This window comes from Oreochromis aureus, linkage group 1 (assembly GCF_013358895.1).
Source record: "Oreochromis aureus strain Israel breed Guangdong linkage group 1, ZZ_aureus, whole genome shotgun sequence".
In the NCBI taxonomy this organism is placed as follows: Eukaryota; Metazoa; Chordata; class Actinopteri; order Cichliformes; family Cichlidae; genus Oreochromis; species Oreochromis aureus.
In genome coordinates this window covers 27,820,989-27,847,926 of record NC_052942.1, presented here as the reverse complement: position 1 = coordinate 27,847,926, position 26,938 = coordinate 27,820,989, and the positions used below count along the sequence as shown (strand labels likewise).

At 39.8% G+C, this 26,938-nt stretch overlaps 2 protein-coding genes across 5 annotated transcripts in view; one reads left to right on the top strand and one right to left on the bottom strand.

The window, feature by feature from the left end:
* Positions 1-521: 521 nt before the first annotated feature.
* si:dkey-127k13.1 (PWWP domain-containing DNA repair factor 3A) lies at positions 522-7,846 on the bottom strand. 4 transcript variants are annotated; one of them, XM_039611852.1, is made up of 14 exons: positions 7,549-7,846; positions 6,707-6,886; positions 6,300-6,610; positions 5,984-6,212; positions 5,683-5,805; positions 5,527-5,597; positions 5,203-5,279; positions 4,203-4,263; positions 4,034-4,109; positions 3,859-3,909; positions 3,499-3,734; positions 1,213-1,434; positions 1,018-1,106; positions 522-934 (listed from the first exon to the last, which is right to left on the bottom strand). In XM_039611852.1, the coding sequence occupies exons 2-14, from the start codon at positions 6,711-6,713 to the stop codon at positions 853-855; spliced, it is 1,635 nt and encodes a 544-aa protein (XP_039467786.1). In that variant the 5' UTR covers positions 6,714-6,886; positions 7,549-7,846; the 3' UTR covers positions 522-852. The 4 variants fall into 4 exon arrangements, with proteins under 4 accessions (XP_039467786.1, XP_031586750.1, XP_031586752.1 ...); XM_031730890.2 differs by having other exon boundaries at positions 5,683-5,826; positions 7,549-7,842; XM_031730892.2 differs by having other exon boundaries at positions 5,683-5,826; positions 7,554-7,842.
* Positions 7,847-10,156: 2,310 nt separating this feature from the next.
* Positions 10,157-26,938, top strand: part of kif26ba (kinesin family member 26Ba) — a 91,408-nt gene continuing 74,626 nt past the window's right edge. Inside the window, exons 1-2 of the mRNA XM_039611837.1 lie at positions 10,157-10,265; positions 11,511-11,903. Of these exons, the coding sequence (XP_039467771.1) occupies positions 10,206-10,265; positions 11,511-11,903 (453 nt within the window). The 5' untranslated portion in view covers positions 10,157-10,205. The remainder of the gene's footprint in view (positions 10,266-11,510; positions 11,904-26,938) is intronic.

Here is a 26,938-nt window from a genome sequence, read left to right as displayed (position 1 = left end):
GTGCTGTTTTCACTTCGGCAAATCATGTAATTTTCTTCCCAGACTTTTCACTGCTGTAAATACAATAATAATAGTATATAAAATTAGTTACAGAATTATTTCTAATGAAATGTTTGGGTTGGAAACAGGCCCACAAGAGCAAACTCCGTTTATTATTGCTGGTGTGATGACGATTGTTGGCATTTGGCCATTTATTGAGGCGTGTCCATAGAGCAACTGTCAGTTACTGGCATGGACGGTATAAACGCTACATTATACTGTCTATGGTCTGTAGTGGACGCTCCAGGATCTGATTGCCTCAGATTCATTTTCCACCCCATCATACGTGAATCAGGGGTATCCTTTTCTCTCATTGGTGGTTGCTTCACTTGCTCACCTTGATGTTGGCGAATGTTCATCACCACTTTCTTCACCATGGCAGAGGTTTTTTTTGCCTGTCTATGACTTTGTACAGTCTCTGTGAATCAGTCTCTGTGTGCCTGTCCCTTTAGTGTGTATGAGAATCTTCACAGTTCAACAAACAGTTTTATAACACTTTTTATTTTATGTAAAACTTACAAAAGCACATGCAGACAGATAATTAATACTTGAGCTGCTTGAGAAGCTATTTGGCCATGTGTACATTTCCATTTATGGAATAAAGTTAGGTGATTAAACCGCCTTTCATGATTACATTTCATGGCCTTTATTTAGGTTTTATTATATGCTTGATATTCACTTTTTACAAGTATACAAAAAGAAAAAAAATCAGTGCAATGATTGATTGCAAGGCACACAGGTTATGGCTGTATTACCTATGAACAAAACTTAAAACACTCAAAATATCACAAATCTTGACACTCAGACCGACAGTCAGAGAATAATGGAAGTGTTTGGATGTTGTGATTTCTTCCTCATTTGCTGCTCAATCTTTAAATCAAACTGCTGCCTTTCTCTGAAAAAACAACAACAACAAAAAAAATTAGTATTTAGCCTTGAAGTCATTCTTTTTAAAAATTTAACATATAAAAGTCTCACCTGTTGCTTATACATCGCCCTCTGAGGTATTTTTCTTCTGCTGTTTTTACTGAAACGTTGTCCACTCCAGCAATTGCATAAATAATGGCCTGCACAGAAAGATAAACTCATGACACCTGGACTACAGAAACTGAACTGCATATCAGGAAACATTGCAAACAAAACCTGCGAGCACTCATGTAGGCTTTAGCTCACCTCGGGAAGAAGCACATCCAGGACAAAAGGGACACGATCCATGGATTTCACATCAGCTACGCAGGGGGCGTTGGCCACAGCTGCTGTATAGAGCTCATTTAGGTAGCAGTAGACTTGGTCAAGCTGATGATCATCTTCAAGGTATATGTTCACCACCCGTCTACGATTGGCACTTAAGAAGGAGCGAAGCCACCTGGACTTCTCCTGCCCGTGGATTACAGCCTGTAGGAAGTGTGATACAATGGGAAGGGATTTATTCAATCAATTATGGTTTCCTATGCCATCACATCTTACGTGTGGCACAGCTCCGATGTCAGATTTTAAAAAGAACTGCAACTGAAAAAAAAATGATAGCTTTCATATGCAAATACTTTCAATATTCACCCATTTGTTTGTTTAATTTTTGCATGCTCTGGCACACTCTTTGCATAACTGGTTGAGCTCCTGAAAGTATTGGACATTACTGGGGTGAACTTAAATTTGTAAGTATACTAAAATCGAGGTCAGCTTACACTCGTTGTGGCCTCTACCACCCGTACTTTATTCAAACAAATCTCTACGTCTTAACAGATCGACTGCTTTTGACCACTTTGCTCTGGTCTCATACTAACAGTGCGCGTAATTCAGAAACTTATAAAAGCATAGGATACCTGGTCTTGATAAATAGTTAAGACAAACAAAATATTGGTACTCACTTATAAGTACTTCTTAGCGTTTACCTAACAGCAAACTATGGTAATTCAGCTATAAGCAGTTATCAGCATCAGCAAATAATAGCATATAATCATGATTGATATGTAATCAAGGTAAAACATGAACCTGTATAATAGAAAAATAATATGCATTTCTTGATGATAACCTTAGTGTTGTACTTTATAAATGAAATGAAAAAGGTGTTAATAAAAATCTATCCCAATCCTTCTTTTAGGAGGTGAGACAATTGCTATAACAAGGAACTAAGAAGAACATAAATGATGGCAAGTTGAATTCAAATGTCTAGTCTTTGACTATCTTTAATTTCCAGACCAATGTAACTGTGCCAAATGTGGTGCTATGACCAAAGGGGATGTGCATTTGTTTCCACACACTGGAAATATGTTCAAAATAAAAAACAAAAAGACAAAAAACAAATCTGTTGTTTATGATTTAGTTGTTGAAATCCACATTTGGGCTGGTATATGCTGTGAAAACTAATCAAGATTTATTAAAACAAAACAAACAGACACAAAAAAGGATCTCTGCACATAAAAGCAACAAAAGGAATTCAGATGAAAGGTCACCAGTGGCTACATGTTTTAAGTCAGCTGGTCATCATGTGTTTTTTCTCAGTTTCCAAGATGGTAACACCAGCTAAAAGAGGAACTCAACGCATATTTTGTTCCAAATACAAGTATATTACAGTCATACACTACAAAGTGAAAGGTTTCCATGAAGAATTACTGCTGAAAGGCTTTTGTTTGGATCTATTGTAACTTCATTAGTAGGGCCAAACAGGGCTATTCTCTTGCAGCACTTCAAAGTCCTTGTTGTTGACTGGTGTTTCAACCTCACCCGGTCTTTATATGTATTGTGATTCTGTATTGTAAAAAAAGATGAAAACCGTGGCCTACAAACGTGCTTGTGCAGTGGGTGAACTGTGAGGCTGTGTGGGTAGGGCAAACCCACACATTTCTCACGTGGGTCTCACAGTAGGGTGTTCCCACACAGGGCTGGCAGCAGTTTTACCTTTTGGGGGCCCTTTATTGGCTGTTTAAATGGGCAAACACACTACCCCCAGTACTGGTGTACCCACACAGCCCACAATGGGCAGCCCACAGTGGGGTCAGGTTAGCGGTGCACTAGATCCGGCACTGTTGCAGTCACTAACTCAAAAGATGAAAAGTTACATAATTTGAGCAGGAAAGTTTCAAGCCTAAGTTGAGCCACAGAAACCAAATACAAGTTTTCATCTCATAAAACTTTGGTGGGATAAAGGAAATGAAATATTCCAATTACTCAGAATATTAAATTATTTTGCGCTGGTATAAAACTCTACTTTCTGCTTCTGTTTCAGTTTGGGCTGTCCTAAAAGATCAAAGCAGCACTCATTACTCAGCACTGATGCAACATTTTAGTGAAGTGACACCAGCACTGTAACTTTTTGAGGAACACAAACAATCACCCCCTAAAACTCTATCGGCCAAGTCACTGCTATGCACACTGAACAGTTTCTTGGTATACCTACATTGGATTAAATGGTATGGAACAAGAATTACACCAGCAGAAAAGCAAGAGAGTCATTCATACCAGGAGGTGTGCGTCGACCATGTGTTGCTTGACAATGAAATGTACGAGCTTCTCATTTGCTCGGTTGTGGGCAGCATGGGTCCGATCTGGCAGCAACCTCTTTGAACACCTTATGTCCTTCTGCTGTTCACTAAAGCTGTCCTCCTTAACGTCATATGGCTCCTCCATTGTCGAATCACTGATGATTGTTAGTCTCTCTGAAGCTGCCTTTGGATACTCCCTCCTCACAGGATAACCTAAACCAATTAAGAGCAGCAGTCAAGAGCAACATCAGGGCCTAGAGAATCTGTAGGTGTATTCAACTTTTTAATTCTGTGCTAGCCTCATAATTTGTGATTCCAGGTCAAGGATGAAACTTACTCATATCATGGTCAAAGTACTGTATGAAGGAGCCAGAAAATGAGCCACATGCTACAAAGATAAAACATGATTAGTACTGCAGCTAATTCAGTGATATCATCCTAATATTGTTTAAACAACACATCACACACACATCAGTGTTTCTGCTTGCTGAGGCATTAAATAAGCAACTCACCAATCCGAAATCTGTAGTCTGTTATGAGATCCAGGGACCATGATATTGCAGCATCATAGCTTTCTTTGGCTTTACGCTGTTTAAAACAAACAAAAAAGCAAAAACAGTTTAGCACTGTGTCAAGAGAACATTTTCAGAAATCAGAACATACTCTGTGAGCAGTTCTTACCATGAGTTCATTAGCTTCTTCACAGTCAAAAGGTTTCAAACATTTTAGAGCCACAGCAAACCTTTAGAAACACAAACACCCAACTGAAAAGTTTATTTAAATAACATAAATGTAACACAACACTACGTAATGTGGATACACTAATCAGCCACTTCATTGGATACAGTTCAAATTCTTAACGCAAATATCTAATTAGCCAATCACATAGCAACAACTCGATGCATTTAGGCATGTAGACATGGCCAAGACAACCTGCTGAAATTCAGACTGAGCATTAGAATGGGGAACAAAGGCAATTTAAATGACTTTAAATGGATGTTGCTGCCAGTTGGATTGCCATGAATCATTTATAAACTGGATTTTCCCACACAATGATTTCTAGGATTTACTAGACAGCAGTGGGTGCCAGTACTATCAGCTAAGAACAGGAAACTGAGGCTACAAATCACAAAGCCTCACCAAAAATTGGACATTGATAATTTTGTCCATTTCCAACTGGACAAATAGAAGATTGGAAAAACGGTGCCTGGTCTGTTGACCATTATTCAGATGGTAGAATCAGAATTTGGCATAAACAACATGAAAGTATGGATCCATCCTGCCTTGTGTCAATGGCTCAGGCTGCTAGTGGTGGTGCAATAGTGAGGATTGATATTTTCATGCCACATTTTAGGCCCCTTAGTACCACTTCAGCATTGTTTAAATGCCCCAGCCTACTTGAGCATTGTTACTGACCATGTCCATCACATGTATATCCCTTTATCCCTTCCAGCAGGATAAAGCACCATGTCGCAAGCTCAAATAATCTCAAAGTGCTTTCTTGAACATGACAATGGATTCACTGTTCTCAAATGACCTTTGGAGTATGGTGTAAAGGGAGATTCACATTGTGGACCTGCATGTCCAACCCAAGGTGTACTTTGTAAAGTGGCTGGTGAGTGTATATATCACCTAAAGACACAGGCAAGAACCAACAAAGCAAAAAGAGAAAACATCCTACCCTTTCTTTTTCTCAATGATTGAGTCATCAATAAAGATGATACTGGCTTTTTTGTGCTTTCTGTTCACACTTTTTACCTACAGCAAACAAAATAACAACAAAGAACAAAACAAAAGTCAATGATTTTTCATGGGCAATTATTGTCATTTTAACAGTGAATGCTTTTTTGATTCATCTAGTAAATTCAAGATATACAATAGTAGGCTGACTGACAGCACTTATCAAAAAAGCATTTAAGGCATTGATTCAATAAAAGAAAAAAGGAAAACATTAACAAGAATCTGCTAAATTGTGTTTTTTATCACGTCACCATTATGCACTCACCAATGCAGGCCAATATGGATAGTTTCTATATTTGTGCCACACAAATGCTCCTTCGGTAATGGATGGGGGCTCTGAAAGTCAAAACAAAAATAAACAAATCAACTCAAAGTGTCCTGTACCGTCACAGACTTCAGTTATCCTTGTGGTCTCGCTTACTTTCGTCTGTCCGCATCAGGAAACTTGGGAGCTCTTCCTCGTCCTCCTCATCACTTATGTCATCCTTCTGGTAGGACAAAGTAGACAGCTGTTCTTCATGCTGACTCAGTTCTATTGAAAGATCTGAAGACATCATAGAGTCATCTATTGTGGAGTTAAGAAGAGACAGAATTAGAGCACACCTGCAGTTCTCCAAGCCAATTAAAAGCACAAGACATACACGATAGACGGAGAAAATTAAAAAATGTGGCTACACAGAACTGGCTGTGCTTGAGGACATCAGTGTTGAACAATACACTACCTTGACTATCTGCTTCAGCCTTCTCGAGTTCAAATCTTGGCCTGGAGCGGGAGGATGATTTATCTTTATTTAAATTCCCAGTCTCTCTTTTTGGCCTCCTACCACGCCGGCACTTGACTGGAGGACCATCGGTTTTACCATCGGTCTGCGTTTGCGTCTTTGTCTGTCTTTGTTTAACCGGTCTCTTACGCTTACGTTGAGGTTTTGACTCTGAATCTACTGCTGTTGTCTACAACAGAACATAACAAAAGGAAACTGAATTCACTGAAGCTATGAAGGATTATAAAAATGTATAAATTTCACTTTTACACCATACCTTTATCTGAGTGATGAACTCTGTGTATTGTAGCTCCCCTTCAGGAGGGGAGCCGGAAATGGTTGACTGGATATCAAAGGTGGTGCTGTGGACTGGTGTGGAGGTTAAGCAGGCTTCTTGTGCAAGTCTCATTTTCTCCCTTTCATTTTTTGGTGTACTAGCCTCTATTGGAAAGACAAGGCCGCAGTCACTGCAGCCGCCGCCTGGCACAGCACTTGAATCATCTGTGCTGGGAGACGAAGCCGCATCTGAGGTGTCTTTCTCTGACGACTTCTTTTTAGGTTCCCTTTTTCTTGTTTTTCCAGGTGCACCTGGAAAAATCACGTGCAGTCATTTTTCTACTGTCATTTTGAGTAAATTTGTGTGTTCGTATAAAAACAGTTCTCATTCATAAAATATTTGATTACCTTTCATTGCTGTAATATTTGGTGTATTCCTCCTTGTGGAAAGCTTTCCCTGGAGTTCATTGGGACACAGGAATACCAGCGATCTGACATTAATCGGGGCTTATTTCCTTTATTTGGGGGACTTGAAGATCCGTTGTAGGCGCCAGGGTGGATAAACTGGTAGCCCCAGTAGCTTTATGCCTGATTTAAAAAAAAAAGTAAAGTAAGGCGATGTTGCTCAATCGACAAACTTAGTAGGTCGTACTTTCGCCTTGGACGAGTTTGGCACTAAACGCTACATTCGCAGGTTATTCTTGACATGCGTAGTGAATTCACGAACACGCGGAAAAGCTGTTGTCACGGAGACAAGAGTGTTCTGAAACTGGGCGTCTAAGTACCTTTTTAACGGGAAACTAGCTTTTATGAATTTGGGTTTTAAAAAAAACCCATACATGTGCAAACGGCACAGCAAACTTTTGAAAAACAAAGTTTAACGGTGCAGTAACAGCCCAACGCCCAAGATGTGCTGCAGGTCAACCAGATAAGAGGGCTCGCTTGCTATCAAAACTTGCTCGCTAGTAAACAGGCATAAAAATCTAGTTTCTAAAAAAATCACAAACACATTCACGGGGGTTTACACAGTTCCGTATTATAGTTATGCGCCACTTGTCACACTGAAGCTATGTCACTATTCCGCCCTTTATATAATACAATAACGTTGACGTACGGATCAACTAAAACAAGCAATGCAATAACTGAACTGCCGCCAAACTACGACGTAGACCCATAAAAAAAAGCGACTGACTGACCACCTCTGCCCGAGTCAAGCGAAGTAATGACCAGAGCTACAACTAGCCACTTACCTTACCTTAGGAACCCTAAACTCGGTATTTTTGTGCCACTCGCTAGCTTTTAGCTCCAGTTAAGACACTTGACATAGTTGTTGCTTGTAAACATTCAACGTAACGCAAAGCTGCACGAAAAAAAAAGGAGTTCCTAACCTCGAAACAAAACCTGCAGTCAATAGTGAAAGCAATACGTCGTGCAGACAATTCCTGTTAACAAATGTTTGTTATTTCTCGTGGACTGTCTACCACACCAAAAGATTTGCCGCCACCATCTGGACCGGAGGGCGTGGATTTATGTCTGAAAAAGCGATCAGGACACGCTTGGTTGTTCACGGATTTAGTGTTGTGGTTGAGCACAGGATGTGTGCACAACTTGCATCTATATACTGTTTAGAAGAGACTTTAATAGGCTTATGCATGGGTAGGAGACAAGAATTAAATTATATAAATAATAATACAATATAAAAAAATGGCACCCAAACATATTTTGATTGATTTTGAATGTTTTGAAGCTGCCCCCATTTTTTTGACTGTATTAACACTAAAGCGATCTTGTCTTCCAATCTCACAAAAAGCTACCAAATTCAAGAAGTTATATATATATATGTATATATATATATAGAAAAAAAAGACAGCCACGTGACTTTTTTTTTTTTTTTTTTTTTACTGTAACTTGCTTACAGATCCACAGAGTTTTACAAAGGCACATAAAAAAGCTTGTTTTGCTATTCGTGTAATCTTTTTTATTTGTATTTATTTCGTTTTATTTTATTTATTTATTTATTCTTTACTGCTCTGCTCTAATTCAGCGTTGCGGGGTACGCTGAAGCTTATCTAATTTATTATAGGGGTAGCAGAGTACAACCTGCTTGTCCAAATTCCAAGTCCACTTTCACACTTATGGGCAGGGAGAACATGCAGACTATACAAAGCAAGGCTACACAACTCCGGATTTGAGCCCAGGACCTTTGTCCTGTGAGACGATAGTGCTAACCATTTACAAAATGAAAAGCAGCATGCATGTACGATGAAAAAAAACAAAATCTTCTCTGATTACGCAATCATTAAAAAGGAAAAAGAGTGGGAAAGGATGGGAAACAGGTCTGTTCAACAGTCTACTTTCACTTACCTGTTGGTGTCTGGTTTCAACAGCAATGCCCTCCTGAGAACAACAGAGGGCGCTGTGTGACCACTCATCCTGTGTTCACATGGGTTCCTAAAACTCTCCATCACGTAGAAGGATTGCTGCTGCTCCTGCTTGGATCTTAATGCTACAGTCTTAGCTTTGCTTTCTACAGATATTTTCTTCAATTAGGGGCTCACCACCCTACAGCTTTACCTGCTGAAAAGTCACAGTTGACACTTTTTTATTTGTTTTTGTTTCTGTTTGACTGACAGAGGTCAGAGGCCAGTGGTTAAGCTTACAGCAACAGGGCTGAGATGTCTTTGACACTGAGCACACAGTTATTTAACATCTTTGTGGTCTCTTTGTAATTTGATGACTTTCTTCATCCATTTTTTTCTATCTGATACCATTGCCTGCTTGATTAAGAGGTTTTCAGGTAATCAGGAATTCAAATTCAAGTACCTCCAAGACACCAAGACACCAAACTAAAAAAAAAAAAAATACAAATAAATAAGCAAAGTCTTTGAAATGCCTCCATTTGTTGGATTTTCCTCATAAAAAAATCGGTTTAATTGTTATTTATATGTAAGTATAATTTTTCTCAGTCCATACTGTCTAAAAATTAATCTTGCATAAATACAAAGTTTTTATAGCTTTGGTCAAAATGACTCGAAAGTTTACAATATTTTTTTTTAAAAACACGTTAAAGTTATGTTCCTAAACTCCGCCACTTTCCACTTTAATCAGCCAGAAATCCACCTGTCACTCAACTGGCACCTCTGGACGTGCATTGGCCTGCGGCAGATGAGGGGTAAGTTGGCCCCGCCTTCATCCAGATGTGCGTTCTTGCTCCTGTCTCTTCAGTCCACTGCTGGCTTCGGCAGAGCGCGGAGCCGCAGGAAGTCAGGAGGAGGGCGCAGATAGTAACACTCAAAGTACAAACAACGAGGAGATGACTTCTGTAGCAGTGGCCTGAACCAGCCGAATCTCACACCGTCTAATGAGACGTTAGAGAAGGAGACCTGCGCCGTGCGTCGGAATTTCAGCTACCCCCTGAGGGGGGTGGGGGGTGTTTGCTTTACCTGGCCAGCCTGAGACGCAGAGCTGATGGAGAGAGGCTGGGCTGAGTGCGGTGCCACTCTAGAGCGCTGTTGAACAGAGAGCTTCATTCAGCTCATAGACTCTGCTGAAGGGGAGCGGTCTCTTTCACCGACCTGTGTGATTCCTGTCTGCTTTTAGGAGTAATTCGAGGGCTCTTTTAGACGCAACAAACCGTGCGGTTTGTTAAGAAGAGAGACCGAAACCATCTGTGATTTTTTTATTGTGTGTCTCTTGGACGCAGCATGGGGATGTAACTGGGTTCAGCATGCATCTGGAAGTGGCGTGAGGTTACCACCAGCCCAAGAAGAGCAAACTGCTGGGGCGTGTGGTTAATTGAAATCGATCCGGTGGTCTTTTTTTTTTTTTTTTTTTTTTTTTTTGGATGTGAAGCTGTAGCAGAGGTTCTTTCTCCTCTCCTCTCCTCCCCATTCCTCTCACCTCCAACATGACTTCACTGTCGGGGACTAAGGAGAGGTCTGTGAGCAGCCGGAGCAGAAAATATGGGGTAGGTTATTCATTCCAGCAGCCGAGGGGTGGACACACCTCTGTTCCCAATCAGCCTGGTAAACATTAAAACTTATCATCCGTTCACTGCTGCATGCACTTCATCTCACACTCCACCCATTTTTATAGGAGACTGCCGTTTGCTTCGTTTTCAGGGTGACATAAACATGAAACTTGAAGGTTCTTGTAAGATTTGTGTTCCTGTTGCTGATTGCTTTGTGAAGATCACACTTCACATATCAGTGCTTATGGTGTCACAACACTGGCATGCATTTTCAGTGAATGATCCCCAGAAGTAGCACTTGCTGAGCACCAAAGTGCTAAATCAGTGAAGACTATTATAGTCACACCTGTGTCACTGCCTATCATCTACAAAGACTAATTAACAATAATTTATAACACACCGTTTGGCACAATATAACCACCTCTTCATTTGGAGATGATTGAGCGTTCCCATTTATCAGCCTCAACTCTTTGCTGCCTTATTATAGCCCTCGAGAGAAAGATCACAGGAGTGCCCAACCTTTACAGCCGCCACCACATCAATGGGTCTGTTCTCTGACTGGATTTACCCAGCCGCAAAAGATCAAATTCTCCACTCTTTGCTGCTTGTTTGATGTTCCCATGTGGTTGAGCAGAACAAAATAACAGGTCTATCCTGGCTTAATCCTATTTAGTGGTTTATGGAAGCACTCAGTAGGATGACTTGTCGTTCCATTGCAGGAAATGTTTAATGTCATTCTCTGTTTGTAGGTTTTTAACTGAATGTCCATCTAATTTAATGTCCTAATGTTAGGTAATCTTGATCCCTGATCACACATTTCCTGTGTGGGTTATCCACAGGACACTCTGTGACTGTCTGCTTAGCCTTTTTTAAGAGGAAATCAACATTTTTAGTGTTGATTGTGGAATAACAATGGATGCTGGATCTGTGATTTGGGTATTCAGTATTTTTTTGTTAAAGCAGAAAAATTAGTTGTTGAATTTTTAATTAAAGACATGTTTACTTACTTTAACTTTATTTCAGAAACACATCTCTGTATTAGTACACAAAGTCAGGTGCAGATTGATATACTGGCCATGTGCATTACACCTTCTGCTCATTTCAATGAGCAGAAGGTGTAATGCACATAAACACAATGATTATATTATATACATATTTTGACTTTCCTGCAGCGACTGTAAAATTTTGCATCTTGGAAATACACCATCATTAATTTTTTCTCTTCTGAAAAATGTTTCTTAGGTCCCTGACACATCGCCGACCAAATCTTCCTCCTTCTTCCCGGACACATGGTACCGAAAGGCCTACGATGAAACCACCCGCTCCGGCACACGCCCCGCCCCAGAGGGTGCTGGCTCCATGCCCAGCTCCACGGGAACACCATCCCCAGGCTCAGGAATCTCCTCACCAGGATCCTTCTCTGGGTCACCTGGGACCATCTCCCCAGGCATTGGGACAGGATCACCCGGTTCCCTAGGTGGCTCCCCAGGTTTTGGGACAGGATCGCCGGCCTCAGGCAGTGGAAGTTCCCCTGGAAGTGAAAGAGGGATATGGTGTGAGAACTGCAATGCAAGGCTGACAGAGCTGAAACGACAGGCACTAAAACTGCTCATCCCTGGACCTTATTCCAGCAAGGTAAATTTCTTAGTTTTGTTTGTCCTTCTGTCTTAGAGTATATCTGAAAAAGCGTGTAGGAAGTCACACACAAGTGGTTATGCTCAGTTTCATAGTGTCCAAAAATAACTTGCTCCTTCATTAACTGTGGCATTTGGTCACTGGCACTTATTAACTTTGTTGCTCATGAAAGAGGGGACTTGTAATCATGCTCTTGCTTACTGTGTTGCTGTGTCGTCAGCATTATTGTTGCCATAAATCATAAGGATGCTGTAATTTGTCCAACCCCCATTTGACCAGCTGCAAAGAAAAAGGAGCAGAAACCAAAGAGCCTTTGGGATTTGGGATCATAATTGTATGTGAAGCTGTTTATCCAATACTGTCATAGAGCCAAAACAAAATGAAAAACATAGGCGAGATCATTTTGATTTCTATCTTGGAGTTTCCCATTTTGCCTGATTGAACATATTACCAAAATCAATGAGCTCGCTTTAGTCTATATTGCTTTTCTCCTTTTGAGGGAATTAATGTGATGGATTACTGTAAGACACTAACCTCAAAGACTAGTATTAATCCACATGGACTCCTGCCTTTTCTCATTTTCTTTGACAGGTGTATCATTTGTTTCTGTGGGTAGTCTATATAATCAGTTTTATTTTCATTAGTGCAGCAATTCTCAATAGCCAGGATATTTCCAGGAGTCCCAGAGTGTACATTCACCTGGGCATACAAATGCATCATATATACAGATATGCAGCTCACATTTCTTACCTTTTCTACACCAAATAGGTTTTCTTATTATTGTTTGTTTTTAAAACTTGATTATGAATTAATGTGACATTACTTATCACTAAACAAACTTAACTTTTGGCTGCTCTTTGCCTTTGGGTCTGATGTCCTTCTGCTACAGTTGACTGAATTTTAGTTATAAAACAATGGGCCTCATATCAGACATTGAGTTAATTGGTAACAAATAGGCTTAAATTATATGCCACGGGGCTGATAAGGCAAAGCTGTTGAGTCTGATGTAGACTTAGAGTGGCATAGTGGAATTTGCTGTAAGACAACAAGTGGTGTGGAAATGCTGTATTTTTATTAGTTCGAGAGCATGACAGTTGGAACTTGTTAGGAACAGTGGGGGTTAGTTGGGAGTCTCAGTTGCCAGACCACTAATTAAAGCGTCATTTGTGAGGCTGGGTTCATTTCAGGCTGATTAAAGTTCCCATTGTGGCTAACTTTATTGCAGTGTAGAAAAAGCACATGCACAACAATCAGCATTATAACTAGTTTAGGTGCTGTGTATGTCTTCATTTAAAAGCTGTCTCAATGTAGACAGAAAATAGTGTGCACTTACTGGAAGAGGATATGGAAATGAGGATGGCATATAGTGTGTGGGCAATAGTTAGCAATAAGATTGTGGGTGTTCACCTTCCTACTTGGATGGGGACTTTCTACGTGGAGTTTGTCTGTGTGGATTTCCTCTCGGTGATCTAGTTTCCTCCCACAGTCCAAAGACATGCATGTTAGGTTATTTGGTGAATCTAAATTGGCTGTAGAGGTGAATTTGAGTGTGAATGGTGGTCTGTCTCCCTGTGAGAGACTGGTGACCTGTCCTGGGCGTACTACACCTCTTGCTCAATGTCAGTTGGAAATGTCTCCAGCCTGCCTGTGACCCTGAATTGGATAAGCAATTAAAATGGATTGATTAAGACATGGAAATGAGCTCAATAGTATCAATGAATCTAGTGCAGAAATCTTGGGGTCACCGAATTTGAAAATATCTCACGTGGCTCAAGGGTCTGTTAATAAAAAATAGATTTTATTGACTTGCCCCAATTTGCTTCACTGATTTAACCTTCAAAGTATGAACAGGAGTGGAATTTGACATTGGAAAAAATGTGTTGTATTACATTATTTTACACTGTGGATGCAACACCTTGAAGACTGTGATAGTAGTTTCACACTAAGAAGAGAAAACACGTGTTTCTGTACTTTTAAATCTGTTCTTTTGTATTTTTATTTTTAAGAAGTTTCTCATGTGTGAAGTGACTCAGTGGCTCCAGTGCTTCTTGCATAAATTAGTTATTTTGACTCTTTTTCCTCGGGGTTGGTTCTTTTTATAGTATTAGAGTTCAAACAGACACCTGACACTACTTCTTGAAAAGTGTTGATTCAACAGTACAATACCCTCAGCTAATGAAGTGTATTAAACCAATATAATTATTTTTATAACACCTATTATCAGTAAAATTAATACGTTTCATGTAAGTAGAGAAATGGTTAAATCCTGAGAAACTTAAAACAACATGTAAGTCAAATCAGTTTATTATAAACACATTTAAAGACAGCAGGTTGACCATAGTGCTGTATAGCTAAAGAATTAAAATAATTTTTAATTAAACCAAAAAAAAGGAAAGAATTTGCACTGTCTTGCAGAATACCCAACAGGAAAAATATCAAATTACAAATGTAACCTGCTCTCTTCCTTTCAGCTTGTTTTTACTCATTAGTTGAAGTTATGCACGTTATAAAGACACTTGAATTGGAAGTGTCTTACCTATATTACATGTGTTTTCTGCTCTTGTCTGCGCAGAAACTCCACTGCAAGAGCAGAGGTTAGTTTCATTGATGGAAAAAACCCTCTGGGCTGTTACTGAAAAATTTAATGGTTCAGGTATTTTAGCCATCTAGAATTTCCTGACTGGTTTTCTTCTTCTTTTTTTTTTAAAACCCAGACACTTTTTACAAGAATGGTTTAAACTACGCAGGTGTTCTGCATCAAGAAACGCTGAACTAAAGTCCTTGGTGAAGTAGTTTGACCTAATAATCCTTCTCCTTCTCCAAATATGCCAGAGCAGCAATTTGGCTTGTGTATTTTGTGTGGGTGTATGGGTTCCTGATGCACTGTCAGCGTGAGACCCCGTGTTAGTCCCACAGGACACTGTGACATATGTGACCCACCGCACAGCTAAAACACAAACACACATCAACCATCTGATTAAACAGCTAACACACACACATTCACATGCCTTTGTCTGTGTCATGGATCTGACTGCACAACGTTATGCAAGTTATGATTGACCCACACACACAAAGAGTCATATTACCATTTCTTTAGCCATTACATTGCATTCAATTTCCATAGACTTACCCTTATTATAGCCTTCAAATCAAATTGCTTACTTTGAAATTTAACGATTTGTTTCACTCTTAAAACACAAAAAAGTCCTCACAGTGTGACTATGTAAACACATTTGTCCCCACAATGTAAGTAATACAAGTGCTCAGACATTCACACACAGGGTTGTTAATACTATGCTAATGATGACCTTCGCCGTGCTTACCTTTTGAATGTTTTGCTTCCTGGATGTCTGCAGTTCAGTGTGTAGGTGTGTGCAAGTCTGCTCACAAACACGCATAAAAACAATCCATAATATAATTTGTCATTGTGCTTAAATGCCAAGATAACATATTGCTGAAGACAAACCACTGTTTGAATGCTCATCCACTTATAGACTGTGTTCGCAGCTATCAGTTAATGTAAACAAGCTGCTTTGTTTGAGGTTTTCCCCCCTTCATCTTATTGAAAATGCCTCATTAATGCATTAAATAATTCAAGAGCAGCCTTATTGCTCTTGGCGCAAAGGAGACATGACGTTTTGCAGATGAGGAGAGGGAAGTGAAATTAAGATAAACGAGTATTTGAAAAGTAGGAAAATCGTTTTATTGTCTGATTGTCTTTGTCATTTGACTTAAACGTCCTCATTTGAATCTAAATTCATTTCAGGTCAGCTCGAGAAATTAGAAAGAAAGGCAGGGGGCAGTACAAGCAATGTGTAGTAAAACAGTGCAGTGTACTACATGCACGCTTGTAACCAGGACTCTAAAGCACATCTGGCTACACAGCTGCACTCACTTAAGGCCTCTGTCCTTATTGCAGTGGTGTGTATATCTGCATGTCTGACTTGTGTTTGTGTATTCATCCTTTATATACACGCCCAAATCATAAATGGATGGAGGGTGATCTGTTTTTGGTTGTCCAGTTTAGCTCAGGAAAGTGGGTCACTATGTGTGTGTATGTTTAAGTCACTAGCAAAGTGACTGTTTTAGATCAGTGGAAAGTTAAAACTATCCATGTTTATAAAGTGAAACGTATACAGTTTCCCATGAGACATAAAAATAGAGCCAAAGAAGGATATGTTTGTGAATATATATGCCCTCCCCAAGGACCTCTTAATGTCAGTATGAGATTTATTGAGTTTGCTTTTGTCTGTACTTTTTTTTCTCAATTAGAACATGTTATGTCAAGTACAGTGCACTTAACCGTTGGAGTTTCTTCTGGATATAAATGCCTTATGCACTTAAAATGTTTGTATTAACAGATTCATTGATGTGTCTGCCTAGATGTGGTTGTAGATTAAACATCTGTCAGCAGCTACTAAGCCGGGGATCATTGCAGTTAGCGTGCAGTAAGATTGAAAAAGTAAAGCTTTCTATGATCCTGACATGCAGTGGTTAGTTTTTTACTTAGGCTATTCGCTTGTTCACGCCCAAGTTACCATAACTCAGCCAGAAAGTGCAAGCCCAGAGTTATTACCTAAAAATATCCCAGTTCTCTGCTAACTGCACTTTATTTTCAAAAAATGTAAAAACCTGATAACCCTAGCACGTGTTTTTCACATTTGAAGGTACCTAGAATTCATGTATTCATCATTTCAGTGTTTACATATGTTTAATTTAGATGTCAAAGCTTTGAAAAATTAACAGGAAAATAAATCAGAAAAGGGGTGAGGTTGCCATGTAAGGGGATATAAAGACCACCTTAGGAGCAGCTTTATGGTGCTTGAAAGGGTGGTTAAAATACACCAATTCACAATACATCCTATACATTATTATGTATGGTATGGTATTTGGAACATACATTGGTGCAGTCCTGACTCAACACACTGTATCATATGAATAAAAATGTGGGTTGTTCTGGATTTCCTTCACACCGTGTTAACAATAACTAACTTATAATGTTTGAGGCTAACAGCAAAACGGCGCATACGCGTTCGCTGACCTCAGTGTTTGAAAGGTCTATGATTCTTTGCATCATAGAGCTTTAACGTGCATTTGTGGATGGCACAGTAAACTGTGTTTACAGGAAATGGTTCATGCAAGTGTCGTATGCTTAATGCAGTCCCACCTAAGGGTGAAAGATCACAAGCATCAAAAACTTATTTTCAGCCGTTTCTTTAGTACACAGAGATTTCTTCAGATTCTCCGAATCCCTTGATTATATTATGTATGGTAAAAGTCTTCACAATTTTATGTTGAGGAACACTATTCTGAAGTTGTTCCTTAATTTGTAGATGCAGGTTTGGGCAGAGGTTCAGCAATCTGAACACATCTGACACAAAGGATGGAAATGCTAATGCTGTATCAGTAGGAGTGTAAAACGTGGACATGATGAGAGGTTTATTTGACCATCAGGTGACCTGGAGATTTGAAGCTTATTGTTTTGTCTGCCATTTTAGACGCCTTTCCAATCCATAAACACAAGTGATGTCGATACACTTGTGGATCTAATCAGCTTAACTAATCCCAGTCACCAAGTAATTGTCACCTACAACCAGTGATTAGTCTGTAATTAGTCCACTTATCAGATCAAATGGTGGAGTATCATTGCTCAGCAATCTGTCCTCAAAGGGATATTTTTCTGCACACAGGTAGCTAGCTATCCTATAATAACCAAATCCCATAACACTACAGAAGCAGGCCTCCGGTAACCACGGCAGCTGGTGTTGCCACGGCAGCGACATGTGACAGATGTGAGCGGCATACATATCTCCATCAGTGTTAATGGGTTCCTCGTAGTTGTTTGTGTGTGTGTGTGTGTGTGTGTGTGTGTGTGTGTGTGTGTGTGTGTGTGTGTGTGTGTGTGTGTGTGTGAGAGAGAGTGATGGGAGAGAAAGTGTTGGGAGAGAGAGGGTGACAATATATGGAGTTCACATGAATAATAGTGCGTCTTAGTGTGTGTGTTTTTGGCATATATATATATAAATATCTAGTTTTGTGTGTGAGAGAGAGCAATCATGCCCTCCTGATGCCTTTCAGGTATGAAAGACATTACCATATAAAGAGGGGGCTTCATCAATAACAGCAAGATGATGTGGATGGAGGGATATGTGTGTGAGGAGAGAGAGATGCTGATGCAGCCTGAATTGCAGAGGTTCTCACTGGGTTTATGTCAATTTGCCACCATACTCTCCCACCCCACACTGCAGACATACACATACAGACAGACTCTCTATGGCAATTCAGTAACTTCACTCCTGTGTTTCTAAGAAAGCACTTGTCCTGACATGAGATGTATTTTAATATTTAAGTATTTTGGTTGATTAAAATTTGGTTGATATTTATTACTATCATACATTTTGTTTATATATTAAATGACCTGAAAAGCTAATGCACCTATATCCTACATGGACTGTGCAGTGTTTAGAGTTTACAGACAAAAGCACACCAAACAAAAGTCACCCACAGAGGTCAAGAAATCGCCCCATGTTCTTGTGTTCTATCTTCTCTTTCTGTTCACCCCCAAAATGGTGAGGGCAGACAGCTGCTCCTCTTTGAGTCTGTTTCTTCCTTCCTACCCTCATCAAGTGCATGCTCATATGACATTGTTTGATCATAATAGTTCTTTCTACTGTAGGACTTTGCCTAACAGTTTAAAGTGCCTTGAGGTAACATAAATACAACTAAATCTTTTCAAGCGTTGGGTCATAAATAATCACTATAAACTGATAACAGCTTTGGATAATGGGAGTTTTGTAATCCAAGTTCGGTTCATCAATCACGTGAGTAGGCTTTGATTGTGTTCAGGTACATTGCATTTATCTGCATGAATAAACAAGGATGGGCAGATAAACAGGAAGTCATAAAACAAAAGTCTGTTTCTTAAGCAGGAAGCTGTAAAATATTGACCATTGCCCCGAGAGGCTGAGTCAGCAGACTAGCCAGTAAGTCAGGAGACTGTAGAACTCCTTTCAGCTAACAGATTGAATACACTAAATATGTAAATTAACAAAAATGAGTGATGAGAAGGTGTCAGTAAATGTATTGGCAAGGTCTCTTCTAAGAAAATAAATCTATTAATTAAAAACAAAAAGTTGGTATTTCGTGTGTGTTAAATTCAAATGAGTGTGAATAATGGTGGAGCACACTTGGAGGCTTGAAAAGGATTTCTGACCATGTGTACCTCATTAGGACAATTGCCAGCCCTTTTGAAATAGACCCGTCTGCTATGGGAAAAGCTGGAACCAGCATAAATGTGCTGATTAAGATCCAGCAGGGATAAAGGGTATGGAGACAAAGTGGTCCAACGCAGCACCCAGCAACCATTGTCTGTACTTGCTGTTTCCTTCTCTTATGCCTCCTTTTGCTTGTACTCTGAACCCCCCCTCCCTTCATCTTATTATGCCTACAAATGTTGCCTTGCAGAGATGAGATACCAGCAACATAGACACACTAAGATACAAGCGCGCTCTCTTTTTTTTTTCAGATGTCACCTACACTTAACAGAAAACATCCCCTAACCTTAGCTTAGCTACAACTAAAGGTCAAACCTCAGCTCTTGCCCTAACCCCAACCTAAACCTACATGTAACCTTAACACTAAATCAGAGTCTTAACCCCAAAGCAGTCCTTTTAAGTTCAAAGTGGCCAAAACACTGGCATACACACGCTCACAGATGTGCTTTGTTTTTTCTGCAAAACGAGGCTCTAGAGAAATGAAGATGAGAGAATCAAATATTTAAATTTAGGAAAGGAAGGAGAGGAAGAAACTGCTCTTGCTCTTGAAGACTGCTCTTGCTAATATTGCTATTATTGTCATTATTGTCACTGACCCAGAGCGGACACACTTAATTAGACTAACTACCCCTGCCAGTAGGCTGCTACATTCAGCAAACTGTGTCTGTGTGGTGACTCCATCCCCTGCAGCCAGAGAAGCTGCATACAGCTCTGCCTGCTCCGAAAGAGGGCACACGATGAATCTGAGTTTGCCAGTGTGAATTAAATAGGAAACTAGTAGGAAAATATGCACATTTTAAAATCCAGCAGATGGATGTGCAGAGTGTTAGTACAGCAGATGCCACTTTGACTCTTGAACTGCAGCCACAGGCTAATTTAAAAAACAAGTTTGGGAAGTTTTTCCCTAGGGAATCTTTTTTTACTTGGCAAAGCTGTTTCTCCCTGTTTTGTAAAGCATTTGCATTACTTTGTACTAGCAATGGTTTTAAAAAAAAATCATTTCCAAATTAAGATTCAGTTATGCTTCCTGAAGTTTGGGTGTTTTTATTTGGGTTTCCCCTTATTCCATCTTTTTGTTCACTGTGATTTAAAACAATCTATTTTCTAATTAAGGCCAAAATTAGAAAACATATGTTCAAATGCGTAGTTGTAGTTCGCCTGTTACAGCAGAAATAGAACCAAATTTTACATTTCTAGCACCTCAGTATTCCTCTCAGAACAAACATACTCACCATTCCCGCACACTGGCAAGATTGCAACAACAGGCAAATCATATGCATGAGTGCACATACCCAAACACACCCTGGCACACAACTGGATGGATACAAACTAATACTAACGTGCACACACCAAAGTACACTGAGATTCATACGAAAACACACACAAATGAACACAAACTGGCATGTGTGAGCGGGTTATTGAGGACAAGTGTGCATTGCTGGATGGTAGTGAAAGTGGCAACAGCACCTGCTGCCATGGGGCCCGCAGCTACCATGGCAACTGCCTCTCCGTCACCTAGTAGTTAAGCAGCCATCTTTTCTGTCTGTCTTGTCCTGATTCTATATATTGGGCATTTGTGTGAGTGTTGAAAGAAAATGTGACATTCTACCTGTGTGTTGTTTACAAACTGCCACCATGGACCTTTGGAAAAATGGCATATATTGCAAATTATAGCATCTATAATGTATGCGTGTATCCATCTGTCTCTATCAGTCTGTTTGTCTGTGTAAAAAAAATCCAAAACATGCTGTACCTGATCTGACACTGTTTATATCTAAGTTGAAAACTTTTCGATTCCATCATCGAGAGCCAAGCTGAAAAGTGAAAATGTTCCAGTGTTCCAGCAGCAGCAGGTGCCAGCGCCAGCTCTCTCTGACGCTGTGAAGTCTCGCTCGCTGAACGGTTTATTTGAAGACCTGCTAACCACACTTCTAACATTAGCCAACCTGCTGTCACAAGCTGATAAATCACACAGAAGCATACACATTCACTCATGCAAACACACACCCATACCAACAGTCACAGGCTATCACACAGTCACACATAGCACATCTATCTTCAGCATCTCGCACTAGGAAAATCTCATGACAGACTGAGGTGTGGGTGATAGGGATGGTTTGTGTGTGTGTGTGTGTGTGTGTGTGTGTGTGTGTGTGTGTGTGTGTGTGTGTGTGTGTGTGTGTGTGTGTGTGTGTGTGTGTGTTTCTGTGTGTATGTCTGTGTGTATGTCTTTTCATTTAGTTCTGAACTTTTGAAGTAGGGGCACTTGTGAAGTTGGGGCAGTTAAGTTTGGCTATATCTCTTCTAAGGGCAACTTTACCAGCTAAATTAATACAATTAGATCAGTAAATGTAAAAAAAAATATGCATATATTTTTTGTGAAAATGTTTATCTACCTAACCATGATTATGGTATTCAAATCCCATTGTTACATCATTTTAATTTCAATAAAATATTGAGTGCAATTAAAGATATTCTGCTGCCCTCTTTTTTGTTGTGTAGTTTCTGCATAAGGAGTCATGTGGTTCAGACAGGCATGTCTATGTGTTTATTCCTGATGCTGACATTTCAGTGATTAGAACTGTGGTATGGCTATAAAGTGAAGTCATTATAATTCACCTGAATAATACAGATGAAACTAGAGAAGCTTAAAGCAGTATTCAAAGGAAAAAGGATCAGCTTGTTTTCTGTCTCACACACACACACACACATGAAATACAGTAAACTATATTCATGTTTCACTACAGTGCTTGCACTGGCTTGCAGGTTTATATTTAGAATATGAGCTCACCAGTATCTGATATGTTAACAATCTCTGCTTTTTTAGCCATATGAGATCACACAGTGGCATTTCTGGCTTAAAAATAACAACAAAACAGCTAAACATGGCTTTCGGTTTTATTTATTCTTTTACTTTGGCAACAGATTTTCTTTCCTGAGGCCAGAATTTTGAAACAGTACACTGACTTTAAACGAATTGACAAATTTGTCTGATCAAGAGTCTCACAAATTTACATTTGAAAATGGACCTTCTCAAGTATACTATGTTTCTCTTTTATTGTTTCTCTAATTATGCCCCAGGGAATATTTTCATTAACATAAACAGGGAGAAAGTGTAGTTTTTAATAGTGAATGAAATTTAACCTAAAAAAAAAGTCCTCTCTCCCTCACTGTAAATGATCTGCACTCACATTAAATGCCTTACAACCTTAGCCAGAATCTACAAAGTGCTTTACAATATTGTCCTCCTTCACACATACTCACACACCAGTGGAGCCTACTGTGCATGCTGCTCACAATGAAGCATATTGAAAGCTGCAAGTATAGATGTGGGAAACTGAAGAGGAGTGGGACGTAGAGAGAGGAGCAGAAAGGATAGAAGAAAAGATGAGTGTGTGGGAAGAGGCGACAGAGTTGCCTACAAAAAGCTGCGGTGGCCTTGTGCACTGTGTGACTGTGATTGTGAGTGCCTACAGTGCCAACATGCCTGCCTTTTAGGGTCAAAACTAGAAGCAGGGCTCTGAGGGTCAGCTGGTCGTCTTTTACAAGTACCGTAATGGCATTCCTGTTTTAAATACACTGCACTGTTGGCCTGCAAAATTAGCGCCTATGAGTATTTACATACATTCCTAGCTTAGCTACATACTGTAAGTTAAGAGGCTGACGAATGCCAAAGACAGGATGACTGGAGAACCCTGTGTGTGTGTATTTTAAGCAGGACTGTGAGTGTATTGTGTCATAGCATTGTAAAGGGCAGGAGGTGCAACCAGAACAAGGATGACATTTAAGCAGCAAACAGTTTTCATTCTGGCCCTCATGGCAGATTTCACTGAAATAGTTGTGTATCGGTTACTGCAGTATTTTTAAAGGCTTTTGTTAAAGAGCCTCTTTGAATGGGACTTCAATATAATCTAGCAGATTCTTGAAACTAAATCTTAAGTAGCAGATTTGTCCTCTGCTGTCCATTTTTCTGTCCTCTCGTTCTTTTCTGTTATCACCCTAACACCAACAGACATAAATATCATCCACTTCCTCCTAATACTTATCATCCATCTCATCATAACAGCACTCCCTCTGACCTCACATCACTCCTCTCCCATTCCTCCTCTTATCACATGATGGAGGGGGTGAAAGATTAAAAAAATAGATAGGAAAGATGGGGATAAGAAAAGATAGAATAAAATCCTAGTCAAAACAGAGGTTTAAAGAAAGGGAGAGGCAATAATGCTTATAGACTGGACAGAGGTGAAAGAGGGAAAGTGTGTGTGTGTGTGTTTGCTTTTTGGGAGAGAGAGAGAAGAGAGAGCGAGTGAGAAAGTAAATTGGCTGTTTGTTCGCAGTCTGCGCTTCAATCAGACACAGAGAATAGCCTCTAGCCGTTAAACTTTCCAATTACCTTGAGCAGATGGAGGCTGTGGGCTCGGTTTAGAGAGGTTGTTCTGGTTGTTGTTGTTGTTTACTGTTATCTGCTATTGACTGTACGTCTACCTACATACATTGTCAGAAAAAGGGACAGGGCTGTCATAGAAAAGCAGGGTTCTCCCTTTTTAATCTTTATCTTCATATATCTCTCCAGTTCTTATTTTACTCCCTGTTTCATCTCTGATTGATCATATCTGGTCGGGCAAGAGTAGTTTAGCTGTTCATATTACAGCCTTGTGACTGAATGGTCGTCTTTACGAATTCAGGTTTGGTGACCTTGAGAAATGCGGATGAAGTCTACCCACTCTCAGTAACAACTGTGCTCTTGAGCAAAGCTCTCCAGCCCCAGCTGTTCCCTTTGAGGACCTCGTTGGGCAACAGTGTAGCACTGTGCTTTGCTTTGCAGAGCTCCCGTGTATGAATGAGTGCTACTGTGCGAGCATGAAGCCTGGAGAAGAGCAAGCACGCTTAACTGACTTTTGTGAATATTGGCGTATTAAATAACGTTTGCAGGCTGATTGAAGCTTCTTATAAAGCTGAGGAAACTTACAAACTGGCTTAATCTTTCTGCATTATTTGTTGTTCAAAGTGCCGTTAGCTTTTTCTACTAAAAACATTTCTAACAATTTTAGCTGTTTGAAATGTGTTCTTGTTTTTCCATATTGTTAAACAGAAACATTTTAACTAATGAGTTGGTTGGTCCTGAGTGAAATATATAATCCCTAGTTAGATATATTTTCCACAATGAAATGTCTTTACCAGTATATAGAGGTATTGCCCATGTCTGCAGAGGGTAATCTGTAAAGCAGCTGGTTTATGTGTTCTCAAAATCATTTGTAGTTTGTAGGATATATCCAGCTCAGGGAAAACACATCTACAAAAACTGCCTCTCCAGGGAGATGTTCGCAGTGTTGTTGAACAGTGCCAAAAATAGTTGTTTAATAGTTAATTAATACAAGAGAAACAGAGACAGTGAGACGTATTAATGTTGGATTATCAGTTTCAGAAAATTATAGTACAGACACATGAACCTCCAGCTTAGGTCATCGTCAAACCTGCACATGTGTCAGTCCTTTGCAAATTGTAACAACATCCTTAGATGTGCTTTATATTCAGAGCTAATATATTGTGCTAAAGAAAGGAAGAAGCTGAAAATGGTTCTTAAAATCAGTCTATTTTTATTCATCCTGATATTAGTGTTTCTCTTAATTCCTCGTGTCTAATAAGAACTTAACAGAGCTACTTGCACAGCTGCAGACTATTAGTCATGTAGGCAATTTTCCATTTGGCCGTTTTTGTGCTGTTTTTGTAGAGGAGGAACACTAAAAATAGAGGGTAAAAGGGAGGGCTTGACATGAATGACATGAAACCAAAGACGTTGCAACTGGGCTAAATGGTACATATGAACTCACTATCAGGTCACCAGGACACCCTAGTTATCATCACTTTACTTCATCTGAAATTAGGGGCAGCTGAGTGATAGTCTGGAGCTCTAAAAATTGACAATACTGACTGAAGACCTGCTAACCACACTTCTAATTTAAAAAAGGGTAGTAATTAAAGTCTTAGTTGTCCATAATATATGACTTGATATACTGCCTTTCTGCCACACTATTAGAGAGGAAAACTCATGCCATCCACTGGTGATATGACTTTATATATTGTATCATTTGCCTGTGAAACACATGTGTTTACCTGTTTTTCTTATGTGTGTGTACATACTGTGTAAAGGTATAAATGGAGGTTATCGGGCAGATCTTTACCTTCAGCTCCTCCGGTACTTCACTAACCTTGGAATGAAAGGATACTAGGGGGGAAAGAACGGATGGATAGGAAAAAGAGGAGGAAAACAAGGGAGCAGAGGAGGAGTGAGAGGGTGTCGGAGAGTGTGTATTCACGTGTGGGATACGGCAAGATGGATTACCCAACCCGACGGGCAATTTATCACTGTCACAGAGAGAGAGAGGGGGCAAAAGAAGGGATGCAGAAGAGAGGGGAAAGGAAACAGAGAGGCAGCAAGAGGATGGGATGAAGAGCTTGGGGAAAGACCGTTAAAAACTAGGTGGAGGACAAAACAAGGAGAATAAACAATTATGAGCGAATACTTTATTTTGTGCTCAGTCAGACACATTTTTACAACTAATCAAGATGAGTTGTAACCCCATGCCTGGAAAGGGCAAAAACAGAGCAGAGAAAAGACAGAAAAGCAAAGGATTTGCTGTTTGGCTCCTGAAGCATAAGCACATCCTTTAAATGTCCTATATTCTTAGTGACTGAAGCTGGAAAAAAGTATAGTTGTGCAGTCTCTATGTAGTGCACTTCATAAGGCTTGGATCCTTTTGATCTTAATATGGAGCATATTAGAAATATGATGTAAAATCAGAGATTTCTCACCAGGGATGGTGAAGACCTGGCATTTTATTGTCAAGCTCTGATGAGTTCCAATCAGTCACAACAATAAAACATCCTTCATGCTGCTGTACAGGTATCCCCTTGTGTTGCCTAACAGCATCGACCCATTGAAGTGGAAATTCTGTCGTCCCTGGCATCCTTTTGGGGCTGATGGTTGATGGCTTATTTTAGAGCATCCCATACATAGATGCTTGGACACTAAAGCCATCACAGAGCACCATTGCTGTGGTAGATCTACTAGAGGTGTGCCACAATGTGTACACCTGTTCTCCTTTGTTTGTTTAATCGTTTCTTTCTTTCTTTCTGATGTGAACAGAGCGGGGTGTGAAATTTTGCCTTGCTTGCAGATATCCAATGTGAAACAGGCATTCACATAGAATACATTCTCACCTAAATTAACTAGCCATGTTCCCTCATCTATATTCAGGTGCAGACAACTAGCTAATTGGTAGCTAGCTAGCACAGTGAAGAAGATTATTTTTGCATATACCTCATTTACAGTGCAGCTCTGTTACAGATGGTGGACTAATTTAAAAAACAGACTGCAGAGTTTATATGCAGTTCATTTACAGTCAGGAAGCACCATCGATAGCCAGATAATTTCAAAACAGCCATCAGCGAGTAACTTTCACATAAAAAAAAGAGGCAGCAATTTAAACAACTATTTCATTTATAGCACTGGGCACTGTTGTGGATGGGCAGCTAATAAAAAAACCAGGCTGTCTTCCAGCCAGCTAGCTCATTTACACTAGCAGGGAGCCCGTCTGTAAACTTAACTCTGTACAGGCCGGGACAAGATCTGTAGCTCGGGCTGTTAATGAGAAGGCAGCATGCATAAAAAACAGTGCATGTACAGATAGACGGGCTGAAATATTGATGAAGCAAAAATGTAAAAAGTATTTTTTTAATTCACATAAACACTTGTCA